Source organism: Gasterosteus aculeatus, chromosome 7 (assembly GCF_964276395.1).
Source record: "Gasterosteus aculeatus chromosome 7, fGasAcu3.hap1.1, whole genome shotgun sequence".
Lineage (NCBI taxonomy): Eukaryota > Metazoa > Chordata > Actinopteri > Perciformes > Gasterosteidae > Gasterosteus > Gasterosteus aculeatus.
Genome location: NC_135694.1, coordinates 11,555,308 through 11,570,681, shown reverse-complemented (window position 1 = coordinate 11,570,681; position 15,374 = coordinate 11,555,308). Strand labels below are relative to the sequence as shown.

General features: G+C 42.0%; 2 protein-coding genes across 3 annotated transcripts; one reads left to right on the top strand and one right to left on the bottom strand.

The window, feature by feature from the left end:
* Positions 1-5,284: 5,284 nt before the first annotated feature.
* Positions 5,285-7,814, bottom strand: mblac1 (metallo-beta-lactamase domain containing 1). 2 transcript variants are annotated; one of them, XM_040182388.2, is made up of 2 exons: positions 6,910-7,814; positions 5,285-6,614 (listed from the first exon to the last, which is right to left on the bottom strand). In XM_040182388.2, the coding sequence occupies exons 1-2, from the start codon at positions 7,342-7,344 to the stop codon at positions 6,351-6,353; spliced, it is 699 nt and encodes a 232-aa protein (XP_040038322.2). In that variant the 5' UTR covers positions 7,345-7,814; the 3' UTR covers positions 5,285-6,350. The 2 variants fall into 2 exon arrangements, with proteins under 2 accessions (XP_040038322.2, XP_040038323.2); XM_040182389.2 differs by having other exon boundaries at positions 5,285-6,590.
* A 968-nt stretch (positions 7,815-8,782) lies between these two features.
* Positions 8,783-12,462, top strand: mpdu1b (mannose-P-dolichol utilization defect 1b). The gene is made up of 7 exons (XM_040182387.2): positions 8,783-8,968; positions 9,858-9,923; positions 10,068-10,200; positions 10,314-10,399; positions 11,311-11,429; positions 11,619-11,729; positions 11,834-12,462. The coding sequence occupies exons 1-7, from the start codon at positions 8,842-8,844 to the stop codon at positions 11,954-11,956; spliced, it is 765 nt and encodes a 254-aa protein (XP_040038321.1). The 5' UTR covers positions 8,783-8,841; the 3' UTR covers positions 11,957-12,462.
* The last annotated feature ends 2,912 nt before the right edge of the window (positions 12,463-15,374 follow it).

The following is a 15,374-nucleotide window of genomic DNA, read 5'->3' as shown; positions in this document are numbered from 1 at the left end:
CCTGATGCCTGTTTGGATGCCTTCTCTTCCATCAACCTTGATCAACTGACTTCTTTATTTTCAAAGTCTAAATCTTCTACTTGTCTCTTGGATCCGATTCCGACCAAACTGCTTAAGGAAGTTTTTCCTTTAGTTAGCACATCCTTATTAGATATTATGAATCTGTCTTTGTTGACAGGACATGTACCACAGTCCTTCAAGGTAGCTGTAATTAAACCTCTCCCTAAGAAAGCTACTCTTGCTCCAGAGGTGTTGGCTAACTACAGACCTATCTCTAATCTTCCCTTCCTCTCTAAGATCCTTGAGAAATCCGTCGCAAATCAATTATGTGACTTTCTACAAAACAATGCTTTGTTCGAGGATTTCCAGTCAGGATTTCGCGTGCATCACAGTACAGAAACAGCACTGGTGAAAATTACGAATGATCTTCTACTTGCATCGGACCAAGGACTCATCTCCTTTGTTGTCTTGCTGGACCTCAGTGCCGCATTTGATACCATAGACCATTGTATCCTGTTGCAGAGACTAGAACATTTAATTGGTATCAAAGGAACTGCACTCAGCTGGTTTAAATCCTACCTATCGGACCAATCCCAGTTTGTGCTTGTAAACGGGGAATCCTCAAAGACCACCAATGTTGGTCACGGAGTCCCACAAGGTTCTGTACTTGGACCAATTTTATTTACCCTCTATATGCTTCCTTTGGGCGATCTTATCAGGAAACACCGCATAAACTTCCATTGTTATGCAGACGATACTCAACTGTATCTGTCGATCAAGCCAGAAGAGACGGACCAGTTAGTTAGACTTCAAGAATGTCTTGGAGACATCAAAACTTGGATGACCGGCAACTTCCTGATGCTAAACTCAGAAAAAACTGAAGTTATCCTGATAGGCCCAGAGCGCCTTCGAAGCCAGCTGTCACGTGATACAGTTTTTATGGATGGAATTGCTCTGGTACCCAGCAGCACCGTCAGGAATCTGGGAGTTCTCTTCGACCAGGATATGACCTTCAACTCGCATATAAAGAAGACTTCAAGGACTGCCTATTTTCATCTACGTAACATATCAAAAATCAGGAACTTCCTGTCTCAAAGTGATGCAGAAAAATTAGTTCATGCGTTTGTCACTTCCAGACTGGACTACTGTAGTTCTTTGTTATCAGGCTGCTCTTGTAAATCTCTTAAGCCTCTCCAGTTGATTCAGAATGCTGCAGTACGTGTATTAACAAGAACTAAGAAAAGGGATCATATCACTCCTGTATTAACTTCTCTGCACTGGCTCCCTGTTAAATCAAGAATAGATTTTAAGGTACTTCTCCTCACCTACAAGGCACTTGCTGGTGAGGCACCGTTGTATCTTCAAGAGCTTGTAACACCGTATTGCCCTACAAGGCAGCTGCGCTCCATAGATGCTGGGTTACTTGTTGTTCCTATGGTTTTAAAAAGTAGGCTGGGGGCCAGAGCCTTCAGTTATCAAGCTCCTCTTTTGTGGAACCAGGTTCCACTTTCAGTCCGGGGGGCAGATTCGGTCAGCTCTTTTAAAGTAAAACTTAAAACGTTCCTCTTTGATTCTGCCTATAGTTAGGGCTGGCTCAGGTTAGCCCGGACCAGCCCTTAGTTAAGCTGCTATAGGCTTAGAATGCCGGGGGAATTCTTAGGACACACCAAGCTCCTCTCTCACGCTCTCGTTCTACCATAATTCAAGTTTTATTAATGCACATGACTAATTCAGCTTCTTTCCGGGAGTTTTTTTTTGTGCTTTCTTCCCTATCAGGTCTCCGTAGATCGTGGTTCCTTCGGGACCCTGGTCCTGACACCTACCGTGGCAATGCTGACGCCTGCTGCTGCCATCATCATCATCATCATTATTTTAGATATTAATCATATTACTTTACTCATGAACCGACATTACCCTCTCCTAAAATCTCTGTGCTCTCCCTCCCCACAGGCTTCTGTGGATTGGGGTTCTATCTGATGGTGGTTGCCCCTGCAGTGGTCCTGCTGTGCGCCTGGCTTACTACTCACAATTACTTGAATCATTTCTGTCATAGGAATTGCATGTATTATACATTGTTCATTCTGTACACATGGCATCCATTGTAGTCTGTCCATCCCGGGAGTGGGATCCCTCCTCTGATGTTCTCCCTAAGGTTTCTTCCCTTTTTTCCCTCTTGTAAGGGTTTTTTCATTTTTTGGGGAGTTTTTCCTGTGCCGATGGTGGGTTTCGGGGCAGAGGATGTTGTATGTGTACAGACTGTAAAGCCCTCTGAGGCAAATTTGTAATTTGCGATTATGGGCTATACAAAATAAAATGACTTGACATGACTTGACATGTCAAGTATATATCGGAAACATAATCAGGATTTTGGAAAAGCAAGATTTAATTGCAGTTTGTTGAGGTGGAGTTTGTTTTGAACTACTGAAAGTGCTATTACCGACATCCATAGAAATAATGTTAACAACAAACCACTAATTTCTACTCAAAGATTTAGGTTTAAACTCCCTCCGGGTTTGTTGTTATCGGAGCTTCCGCGGGCTTTGTTGACATATTCGGGTTTTCAGTGGAACCTGAGTGTGCCAGTACCAGTACCAGAGTACCAGTGCTCTGTTCTGCCCTAGGGGGTCCGTCCGCTGGTTCCCCCTCACGTTACACCTCGAGCGCTGTCAGCACTGCTATTTAAACTGTTAGTGCGGCTACTCAAGAAAAAATTGAGAAACAATACCCAGAGTCCAAAGTTACATAAGCCTTAAATATCAGCAACATTATAAAAGAGTAAAAGTAAGTGAAGCTGGAACAATTTGATGTTTACACGAAAAAGGATTTAAACCATAATTTATTTCTCTTTTCTAAAACAAACAACTCATTGTTTCAGCTGAACATTCAGTGCAAAAAATCTGTCTCTGGGAAAAGAGCTGTCAGATAAACATAGTGGACCAAAGTGATTAGCTACATTCCACCACTGATCACAGATCAAAGATATATGAACAGACTCAAAAGCATATTGTGCAGAAACAAGGACGAGGAAATTGACTGAAGCTGTCACTGAAACGGTTCTGTGTACAATGCTAGCTATGGCTAACATATAATATTTCTCATATCGTTATGTGTATACTAGTTTTCATATTGTAAAATGTATATATTTACTGAAGTAATAAAAATAAGTAACACATTTGAGTTGATATATATATATATATATATATATGTATATATATATATATATATATATATATATATATATATTTACCGTCATTCCATGTGCTGGGGAACAGAGTTTAAAACACACTGTCCTTGTACTTATTGCACTGCGTCTGACCTCCTTCTCCAGTAAACTTTGAAGAACTTTTAGCATTTCATAATTTTATATATATTTATTTATAACTATTATTAATTTTGAGTATGCAACTTATTACACAACAAAACGCTTTCTGTCTGTGTTGATCCTTTATGCCGTCAGATGGAGACAGTGAAAAGATGACAAGTGAACAAGGGAGGCACTGGTTCAACAAAAGCCCCCAGAGGTCACGTTGAGGTTTCCTTTTTTACACACAGGCTGCAGATTACATGGGGTCCTCACCGTTACGGATCCAGCTGAGCCACATCCCCTCCTCCGGGTCAGAGCCTCTGACACCGTGTGTTCTTTAACACACAGCAGATCAATCATATTTGCTTAACCTGAACAAGAAGTATCTGTTATGACAACACAGATGAATGACTTCCAGTCTGCAGCATTGCAAGTCTGTGTCTGTGTGTGTGTGTGTGTGGATCTGATTTGATTATCTTATCATTATGGCCTCGTATTCAAATGTGTAAGTGTAGGGAGTGTGCAAATGGACTTTAACTTTAACATCTGTTGGGGATGCGCATTCACACAGACTCAAAAACAAAGCCATGGAGTTTGATCGATGAGTCTCTTTCCATCGGAACATCCTCAGCATGGCTCAGCAGTTGAACTGACCTTAAAACCCAGTGACGTTGGATTATTAATGATAAGCATGGTGCTTATCATTATCAAGTCCTGAGAACTATAAATATATATATTCCATATTTATCTCCACCCCTGGGACGTCTGCCGGTGATCATGTGTGACTGGTGTGTATCTGTGATTCGTCTGTCTGTGACAGCTAATGTTGCGAATGGCCCGATCCGTTAGCCTAGTATTTGTTGTGCTAATTTATGACTATAAGCTCAAGGACATGTCACCGTTGCTGTGGATAACACTTTTGTATTGACTCTGTACTGAATACTGACTTGTCACTTCTCTTTACTGGTAGCGAGCAAACCACTGCTTCAGTGGCACAAGGCTACAAACCAGCCCTGAAATAGTCCGTTGCAGGCTCAATAACTGACATCCGTAGAAACGTTTGGTTTAAGATTGATTGATTCTATACCTGATATTAGACCACTAAAGTAACACACGAGATGGTGGGGCTAGCACATCTTTAGGCGACCTGCGGAGAGGGTCAGAAGGAGTAAGACTAAAACACGGACAGTTCCCAAAACGGAAAACCCTGTGACAGCAACATGTCAATCACGAGGTAGCCCCGCCCTAAAGAGGGGAGATGGGGACACGGCTGCAGTGTATTCATTCCTCTTTTGTAGTAAATGAGTAAATGAGTTTATACTGTACCTGCCGAACTGGTCAAAGGTCAAGGAACAGGACTCAACGATAAGCTGCGGGAATGGACATTTTCATTGGAGTCAAGAGTATTTTTAGCATATTTCCAAGGTAATAACAGAAAGTTATTTTTCGCTGAGTGAGTTAATAATCAATTGACCCTGGAGTTTAGACTCTGACGTTAACACGCTCACCTTTGAAGATTAACTTTCCGAGTTTGACTTGGCGGTTGGTGCACAACAGCAGACAGTTAGACAATGGACAACAACACAAATAAGACAATATAGTGCAAGAGGAATAAAAGCAGCAACTATATGGTGTATTTGAGACCTGACAGGAAAAATGTAAATTGCTATACTCATGAATATCATAAGAATGGTAGTGATGCGTTTTTTACTTTACATGCTTTAAATATACCTGATCGGCATTTTTGGACCTCTCACTAGCAGGAACAGGCCATTGGCGCTTTATGGTGACGTCATAAAGTCCTTCTTGTCCGTACCTGGTACTACCACTCTGACGGTGCTCTGACACCCACGCACACACTTGGCGTGACTACAGTACAGTGTCTTAGATGATAAGAGCATGTGTCATGATGTTAGATGAAGAACAGGACACTTCCAGGGGCGATCCCCCTTTTTAAAACTGAGCAGCACACATACAGAGTAGTACAACAATGGAACGGTAAGGGTCCATTGATTTAATAAGAAACATATGGTCATTAAACCAAAGACACATAAACAAATCTTGGTTTGTATTATTAAATTCAATTGATACAATCTTATTACTAGTCCTGCTATTCAAATGCATTGATGTTGACTGTTGCCATTATTTGGGGGTCATAAGGGAGAAAATAGAGAAAACAGGGAACTGATTTTAACTAATAGAATTCATCAGGGAACTCCCCCCGTCAATTGCTTATAGTAAAACAATATATGATTTTTCAATGTGACATTATCAATCGCTAACTGCTGAATTGAGGAAAAATAAGTAGTTAGTTTAGTGTTCTTTTCACTCTGTTTAAAAGTTGTGGAAGCAAAATAGCTGTTTAAACTAAACTAGCGATTAGAATTGCCTGTTTCTGCCATGTTTTTTTACACTCAAGTTCATTTAGGCACTAACTTTGGTGGGAAAAGTGGTGTCACATTATTAGGAGGGCGGGGTGTAACGGAGCATTCTCCTGGTTGATGCCTCACCATGAGGTATCCTTACTTAGTCATAATGCGGAAAGGGTTGCCTTAGATTAGATCACTTTTATGGATTTACAGGTACCAGTTTATCACTACAGGCACACCCATTAAAAACTGTATTATAAAAGTTAGCACGTATTGTTACATTAAGCAGAAATACGGATTGGTCTGTTTTTATACTTTTATATATATATATATATATATATATATATATATATATATATGTAAATTAAATAAAGCCGCCAACTCAAATTTACAGATTTATATTAAACAATAGCTACAATTTGATATTGTTTTCTTTTGTTTGTATACTTAAAGACCATTTGAAATATTAAGATCATCCAATATAAAAAAGAAAGCGACTTTAAACATAAAATATCACACTTAAAAAAAGGCGTAGTGAGTGACTTGACTTTGTTTCTTAGATAGAAACAGATATGCAGTCTCGGGTGCTCCCTTTCAAAGTGATCAAATGAAACGTATGTTTCTCTGTACAGTATGTTGTATTATTTGAAACACGATCAACCGATAGAAATGGTTCATCACTTCCTGAGGACTCGGAAAGGGAGTCCATGTCCTGGAATGATGACATCAGCGGTGCGCAGCGCCTGCTGCCGGCTGACCTGCTGCACTGCAGTGTCCATGCTCAAGTCCCGCCAGCTGTCCTCGTCTGAGCAGCACTCAAATAAGTCCCCGGCAACAAGCACCGTGCCCACTGAGGTTCCCGTCACTTGGACGCTGACGTCTTGTCCTGTGTGACCTGGACAGGGAACGACGGACACCTGTGGGAGGGAGGAGACGCAAACCTGCAGCATATTACAAACAAAACTTAAACAAAAGAACCATGACACATGACTTTTGTTATATTTATTCCAGCACAGGCTGCACGCTCGTAGACGGCCTTGTGTGTTTTTAAAATGTCTTGTTCTGACACACTTTTGAGAGCACAATGCGATTAACGTCAACGTTACTGGTTAAATACGTTGTTAATTGAGGATTCTATTTGTATTCCATGTAAAGTTATTAGTTTAGTTAGAGAGAGGCCCATGTGTTTTAGTGACTTTAAACTACGTTCCCCTTTAACGCATCAGAGATACTCACATGCTCGTCAATAGTGTGCGCGAGCCCCTCTGCCAGCCTGCTGGGCCGGTACGCGTCCCCTTCGCTGACGTCATACCCCACCATCATCACCGCCGTCGGGAAAAGACTCAGGTTCCCGATGTGGTCCGAGTGTCCGTGAGTCCCCACTACCACGTCAATGTCCCCGGGTTCCAGGCCCCTCTTCTTTAGCGTCGATAGGAGGAAGCTGCGGTCCCACGGCCCGCCGGTGTCCACCAGGATGGTCCTGGGTCCCGTTATGAGGGTGATGGTCCCGTCAGCTCTAAACGTCCCGTCGGTCTGAGGGAGACAGTATCCGGCTTTGAGGACGGACACGGAGTACGGCTGACCGGGGAAGTCCGCCTGGGACTCAGAGAAAGGGACTGTTTGAAAGTCGGCACAGAGCCCTTTACTGTCTGTGGGCTCCATATCGGCCATAGACCGCTTCTTCTTCTTTTGCTTTTTATGGCGGTTGGCAAACAGCTTTCGGGTGCATTACCGCCACCCACTGATCTGGAGTGTGGACTTAAGAAAATTAAACCTCTACTAGAACTAAACCAAATCAAAAACAAAAACAACTCTCAAATCCTATTCATTAGTCTTGTATTTTCTAAATATGCCAAAAGCAGTTCCCAACACTTGTCCCTAAAGCCCTTCTTCAGTATATTGCTTATATTTACCTCTTCCAGCTCTCTCAGCCCCTTACTCAGGACTTCTCGCTCTGCCTCGTACCTCTGACATGCAATAGACCGCTGCGAGCACCTTCTTCTTCTGCTGTTACTAACGAGAAGGTGCACACCGCCACCTGGTGGTGTGTGTGATCCATACTGTCGATATGTTTATAGGATTATGTCATTATGGTATTGATAATAAATGAAAAGGAACAACCCTGAATAAAAAAGATGTGTATCATATTCAATGATATATTCATCCTTCAAGCAGTCCACTACTTTCTAATGCATCCCATCTCCTATTGTTCTTCTGACCAAGAAGCCAGCGTGAATAATTTGCCAGTGTTTTAGAGGCTCGTATAGGAGCTGCTACCTGAATTATAACTGCGGACTTACTACAAAGCAGGTATTCTTATTTTGGCAGCTTACTACTCGAATGCAATATAGCCAAACACTACAGCCACTGTATGTGACTCACTCAACACCTCTGATCAGAGTTGAAAGAAAAACATGAATTAAACACTGCTTTCCCTATAGCAGCAAGCCCTGGAGAAAAGCTGTTTTTCCAACTGGGCACCGTGGAATAATCCCAGTTTCAGTGAATTCCATGTTAACTAAACATATAATATGATGACATGAGGGTTTGATGAAAGCATCGAATTATCACTGAATATGTGTCATATTGTTTCCCATCTCACAAGACCAATATCTCGTTCTTGGCAGGTAGTATGTAGAAGGACACCTTTGAACATACTTGAATAATGAATAATTTGATCAATAAGCTCGTTCCCTGCTGAGGTGCCTTTTGGCAAAGCAGGCAGGTGGAGGCTGAAGGATGGGATGAGAGAAAGAGCTTTATAGATAGATAAAGATTTTATAGAAGATTACCAAATACAAAGTAAATATTTTGTGTAAACAGTTCAAGTTATTAAAAAAAACGGTATTAAACAATAATTTCCACTAAGCGGTATCTTTTTCTGAATTTTCCACTTTACACAGTTATATTTGTAAGAAAACCAATTTAAAAGTAGTCAGATGTTGTAAGTCATATCACCATTAATTCTAACAGTTACATCACTCAGTACATTTGTAACAGTAATTTTAAACTAGTGATCTGTAGGCACATATTCAGAGTAAATTACCTTTCCAAACAAACCCTCGAGCTCATCTTTGTGCTCAAATAGCGGAACCTCGGTGTTGCAACACGATCCGGCGGAGCTCTTTTTGTGTTACTCATTGAACGCACGTCACATCTATCTCAGCGATGGCGGAAGAAGCTGTTTTGATTGAAGGCTCATCCTTTATGGACCCTTTCAAAGGGCTGTTGTTGACATATTTTATGCCAGAATCATGCTACGACGAGTTCTTTCTCAATTTCAACTTCCTGGACGGCAAGTGGCTCATTTGTAGTTAAAAACCCAGAACTGAGTGACCGAAAAGGCACTCGGTAGATGTCTTGCTCAATGTGTAACGTCATGAACCAGCTGTCGTGTTGACGTTGCTAACGTTCAACGTCAAGTTAGAGGAGCAGGGCAGCTTCAGCTATTTAATAAGAATCAAGCAACCTTTTACCATGACAAAATCCGTTTTCTTTGGCCGAATATTTGCCTGTTATGAATATTTGCCGATATCAAGCATCAAGCATTAATGACATAAATCTATTGTGAAGAAAAAGAACATATTAAGAGAAAACGTCAGCTGGTCTGATAGTGTTGAACCTTTAAAAAAAACAGCATTCTGGTTATTTTGACATTGTGGGGTTAAATCTCTGAGAGTGACACAAACTCTTCAGATTATTTCTGCTCAGAATGAATGTGTCGATGTATAAGACTGAACACATCGTAGAAGCCAAAATGCTGACTGATTTTAATCAAGCAATTAGATGCATCTCGTGTTAATATGTTACTCTAACTAGCTGTGTTCTAAAGCACATGCTCTTTACTTTTAGTGCATACTGCTGCTGCCCTTACAAAGTATAGGCTGTTGCATCAAGTAGGTGTTCAATTGGGATACACTTCCTCTTCATAACATTGCATAGCATTGCTTCTTGAATTTTCACCCTCTTTCTCATGTACCTGCTGTGCAAAAGATGAACATGTGACATCTTCTTAGTGTTGAAGTGTGGCTGACCAGAGCACCACATGAAAATTCATCCACTGATGTAAATCATCCATAAAAGTGTTTGCGCAACATTTGTTTTGGTGACTGATTAAATGTGTTAACTTTGATGGGATGACATTTATTCTTTATTCATTTTTCTTTTTTAATGTTTCGTTGCAGTACCATGTCTGAAGATTTTACTCAGCAAAGGCCTGGGCATCGGCATCATCTTGGGATCAGTGATGGGTAAAACACTTTTCCTCTTCTCTTTGAGATTATTCCGTCCGATGTGTTTTTATGGGTTCTTTAGTTAGTGCAATTATGTGAGAGCTTGAATGTTGTTTGATAACTGATCTGCTTCCACCACTTCTCCTTCCTGGTTGTTTACAGTGAAGCTGCCTCAGATCTTAAAGCTGATGGGGGCAAAGAGCGCCGAGGGGCTGAGCTTCCACACTGTGCTGCTGGAGCTGCTGGCCATCACAGGAACCATGGCCTACAGTATCGCCAACAAGTTCCCCTTCAGGTTGGGACAAAATGCAAAATCAACTCTGTGAAGTGGAGATATACATGAGGGCTTTGGGTGCTGTCTTTCATATGTTAAGCAGGAAGTTGTGTAACTGTGAAATGTTTCCCCAGTGCTTGGGGGGAGGCTCTGTTCCTCATGCTGCAGACAGTCGCCATTGGCTTCCTCATTCAGCACTATGGAGGAAGAACCAGCAGAGGTACGACTGCATTCACGGCCAACTGTCGCTCGTGATGCAAATTAGAGCTTCGTGTTTAGAGCCAGTACTGACGCCACCAGTTGCTCCGTCATATTTGTTTTTTGAAGCGTTTTGGCATAGATAAGTACACAAACAACCATAGAATCCAACGTCAGACAAGGCGAAAGCACTCAAAGAAAACTCAACACAAATGTAAATAGCATTGAAGATGTAATCACACGACTGCACTTGACTTGATTGCTTCTTAGTTTGAAAAACGAGGGATTTGTATTTAAGTTGGTAAAATACCAACTAACTAGAATCTCTTCATTAACAAACACCCTCATTGTCTTTATCCGCTTTATCTGTGTTGTAGAGAAGAAAAAACGTCCCTAGTGTAAATGTGTGCTTACTCAGCGACACACTTGCCTCCGAGCGTCTCTCAGCTGACGGTTAGCCGTTAATGGTGCAAACAGCAGCTAGAGAGTTGACAGAGCTAACAGTGTTTACCTAAAAGTGGACGCTCACATGACTATTGTTCCCTAAAGGGCAGGCGTGGCCGGGAGCGGCTACCTTTTCTACTCGGGAAGAATTAATTCCACTATTTCTTTACACCGCTAATACCTATACCACAATATAGTGCTCTTAATGTCGGATTTAGCACCTTTAACAAGACTCACTGACTGAAGATGGTGGTTCAGAGGTAGCGCAGGTTTGTCTTTCAATTAGAGGACTGGCAGTTCAATCCCTGCCTTCACTAGTCCATGTCAATGTGTCCTCAGGGAAGACACTTAACCCCAAAAGGTTCCCGTAGCTGTGACCACGTGTGTGCGTGAGTGGTGTGAATGTTGGTCACTGATGTGAAGGATAACCTCTAGCGTTTAAGAGAGTTGTTGAGGGCCTCCGATCAGTGTTTGTCTCTTCTCTCCCAGGTCTCCTGTTCCTGGCTGTGTATTTTGTCCTGCTGCTCCTCTTGCTTTCTCCTGCCACTCCAATGTCAGTGGTTACCTCATTACAGGCCTCTAACATGCCAGCCATCATCGTTGGCAGGGTAGGCACACAAGTCTGCTACATCTATAGTAGTATGTAATTCATCCAATATCATATTTGGCGGACGACATTTCAGTCTACTCATCAGTGCCGCCCCATTGTGTTTTTATATTAAGATCTTTTTTTTTCTTTTGTAAAATTAATAATATTTGTCACTGAGTTAACTATTGTGTGTGTGCGGGTATCTCAGCTGATCCAGGCGGCCTCTAACTTCCGTAATGGGCACACTGGCCAGCTGTCCGCTGTCTCTGTCTTCCTGCTGTTTGCTGGATCTCTCGCTCGCATCTTCACCTCACTACAGGTAAGCGGACTGTGTGTTTTTCTTCTGTAATGTGTTGAAGATACACTCGTATTGACAGCCTGTGTTTAAGGTGAATCATCTTGAGCCATATTGCCTTCTTGCAGGAAACTGGAGACTCTCTGATGGCCCTCACCTACGTCATCTCCTCCTCCTGTAACGGCATCATCGCCCTGCAACTTCTCATCTACTGGAACTGCTCCCCAGAACCCAAGAAGAAGAGCGAGTAGGGCACAGGACATGAATCATAAAGGGGCACGTTTCTTTCCATATCCTACCTTCAGCCCTTCTCACAAAGGTGTCTTCAGAACGAGAACCCCAAGGGGTGCGGAGATAATCGATCTGCTGGACAAAAATTTGACTGTGAAACAAGGATGTGAAAAGAACACCGGAACCATATCGTGCATGTTGCCCCACTGCGATGATTGACCAATTGCTGGTTTTGTGTCTGATCCAGACTACCGCGCTGTGCAAGACCCTGAGATTACATTCCTCTTGATCCTCACTTCTGTCAGGCTCCGTTCACACTGGTGTGATATTATATTATGATATATATATATATATTATATTTCGGAACATTTAGTATACTTGTATTTTGTCCTGAGCCAGGGCCTCGATTTGCATTCTTATCATCATGGTTCTTTTGTGTAAATGATTTTAAACAGTTTTGACCTTGGATGCCTGCAAATAAGGATATGTTGTGTTTATCATTGACCATAAACAGAACTGCACTCTAGACCCCATAGTTGTAAAGTTCCTTCGGTGGTGTGTATTAACAGATGACTTTATGGGGGCACATTGATTCTACCATGAAGGGTCACATATCCAAATTTGTACGACGGTGGAAATGATACAAATACAGTTTGCCAATCTAGTGATAACTGACAGCTTTGTGACCACTTTGTGTCACGAGGTTCAACGCGTAACATGCTATGGAGCTGAGATGATTGGAAGTAATGCACGGCTGACATGTGGGTGAATTACAGGTCTGTAGAGGTCACAGGAGGCTCATGATTTCCAAACAAATGAAAAAACAACACAGTTACATTCGCTGAAACAAGATTTAAATGTTAGTGTTTTATAATTGGATAAACACAGACATTGATGATGACTTCTGTTTACCATCGTCACCACCTCCTTTAAAAGGTTCAAGATTGGGAACATTTCCGTTGCATCAAAAACATGTCGACGACGAGTTCACCTCCATCCCAGTTGCTCCCACAATTGGGGTGAAGGTAAGTTACTTCCCTGGGAGTGCGACGGGACTGTGTTTGACCCGCTGAGCGACGATTCCGTATACCAGTCCGTGTTTTAGGATTGACGGGACGAACCAACTTCAGGCGTCGGATCCTCCATGAAGAGGACCAGAGAGGAGGACCACAGATGGACTCCACCCTCCACCTCGGGCCTGGGCTTCCTGCCACACCGGAGACGCTGGCTGTGGGATGAGAACAGCGACTTGTATGGAGACCGACAGGCTGTTTATCGAAGGATTGTAAAACCTTCACGTCTGGTCAGGACTGATAAAGCTCTAGACAGCCTTCCTTCGCATCTGGCGGGATTGGCGAGCATCTTGGAGCAGAACGTTTAAATTTAATCATTTTTTAAATTGATTTTCCCTTTGAATAATAGTCGGTGATGCTAGATGCATTAACATTAACCCAGTGTCCTGAAAATGTCTCTTAACAGGTGTTGAAAGATTGTTTATTTTTTGGTTTGGTTGGTTTGGCCGGAAAGGTGTGTGGTAAAAATGACTAACATTGAGAAAAGTCTCTTTTACTCAGATATCAATGGCTATAACATATCTTCAGGAGTACAGGACCAGATGAGAAGGATGGAGGACTACAGGACAAGATGGAGAGCGGCGGTCGGCCCATGCCTGGCATAGACGAGTTATATCACGGTATTTAATTGTCCCATTGAAGAAGCTGACCACTTGGTGGATTTTCATTGTTTCTCTGACAGGCACAATCATTTCCTGCACCTTCCTCTCAACATCTTCATCTCCCACAAGAAAACGTTCCACCAAAGTGCCCAGGTCCTTCAACTGGTCAAACTCTGGATTGTTGATATCACCTCCATGTCGCACAATTTTGTTAGATTTTGAGGGTACTCGGAAACCATCTGGAGCCCGCTTTCTGTGCCTTGCCTCAGAGAAGTTCCAGTTGATCTCTTTGAAGCCTTTCTTGAAAGGCTCTTTGGACAGAGGGTAAAGGTTGCCCTTTTGTTTGTGGGTAGCGGGCTGTTGTAGACATGGAGGCATCTCTCAGAGGGGATCTCTCCCTCACCATGTCTAACACCGGTTGGAGGCGGGACCACACAGCTGGAGGATGGTGCCTTCTGGAGGATGAGTTTGAGCAGAAAGTCACTGAGACGGTTCAGCAGAAGTGTTCAGCACTCCAGTTTGTTGGGTTGCTTGCTGGTGTAACCCTCCAAAAAGTTATGGCGTTATATTTGTGCCACAATCCTGAGCGCGTAATTGTAAGTTTTGAGCACAGAGAACTATATTTTAGCAAAGAAAAACATATTCCGTGCGCGCAGTTTACTCGGGTGCCCTCTCCACAAACTGGTTTTCTGCGCGCAGGCAGCCGTTGCTGCGCTCTCTCCACCTCTTCACTCTGCGCTCGCTCGACTTGCAGCAGCGTTACATTTGTGCCACAAAACCAACCAATCAGAGAATTAAAGAAGGTCCATTGTGATTGGCTGTTGGTCTCCAATCACAACGCTAGTAGAACTACCTTACAGCATCGCGGAAGCTCAGCGAGTTGTTGAAGCATTTGTGCTAAATGCTAATGGCCTGGATTAAAACACTTAATTAAAACGCTGTTCTCATCATTTGCTTCGGTCATGTCTGATGGTGGCTAGCCGAACTTCTAATATCACTTTTTTTCGTCTTCTTTAGGAAGCGTTGTGATTGGAGACCAATCAGCCAATCACAATGGACCTTGTGATTGTATATTATTAAATATAAATATTATATATTAAAATGAAATAGAAAAATAAATAATAAACTTTCATGAATTAAAATGAATAGAATAAAAATAGTTTTAAAATATACTTAAATAAATTGTAATCAGAGTAATCAAAGAAAATAAATACTACCAAAATTAAACGATTCTTCGTTACAGCTATAAAATAAAAAACACTGTCTTTGGTTTCCTGGCTAATTCCTCAGTAAGGAAGCAATTTGGATGAAATTACACAACAGGTTTAAGAACATTTTCATTTAAAACTTTGAACTAGCCTTTTCTAATGCTTTTGCTAACAAATGCTAACAAAATTCACAAAGCCCATTTAAGTCATTGAACCTGTTTGAAGCTCCCCCGGTTCTATCTATGAGGTGTTTAATAATCTATTTACCTGTTCATTGAAGTTTTTGATGCCTCCACCATCTAAAACTTTAAAAACAGAATTGTTTATACTTGATATAACAAGTTAGTTACTATTAACTTAACAGCTGAGGAGCCGCTGGTCTCTGCAATCAACAGGCCATAGTGACTGTCTCCTGCCTCCACCAGCGAACTCGAGAACAACAGGTTCCTTCAGGTGTTTATACAGATCAGTAAAGGTGTGAAAGTTAGTGTCCACCCCCCTGGGAGTGGTCTCCTGGTGCTATCAAGTATTATACGCATGCATTTCGGTTGAGTA

Bases quoted from the DNA above. Each gene is read 5' to 3' on its own strand.
- mblac1 (XM_040182388.2), bottom strand. From the start codon at position 7,344: ATGGCCGATATGGAGCCCACAGACAGTAAAGGGCTCTGTGCCGACTTT. The intron at 6,615-6,909 runs GTGAGTATCTCT...AATATGCTGCAG, and splicing joins CGCACACTATTGACGAGCAT to GTTTGCGTCTCCTCCCTCCC.
- mpdu1b (XM_040182387.2), top strand. From the start codon at position 8,842: ATGGCGGAAGAAGCTGTTTTGATTGAAGGCTCATCCTTTATGGACCCT. The intron at 8,969-9,857 runs GCAAGTGGCTCA...GTTTCGTTGCAG, and splicing joins CAATTTCAACTTCCTGGACG to TACCATGTCTGAAGATTTTA. The intron at 10,400-11,310 runs GTACGACTGCAT...CTTCTCTCCCAG, and splicing joins TGGAGGAAGAACCAGCAGAG to GTCTCCTGTTCCTGGCTGTG.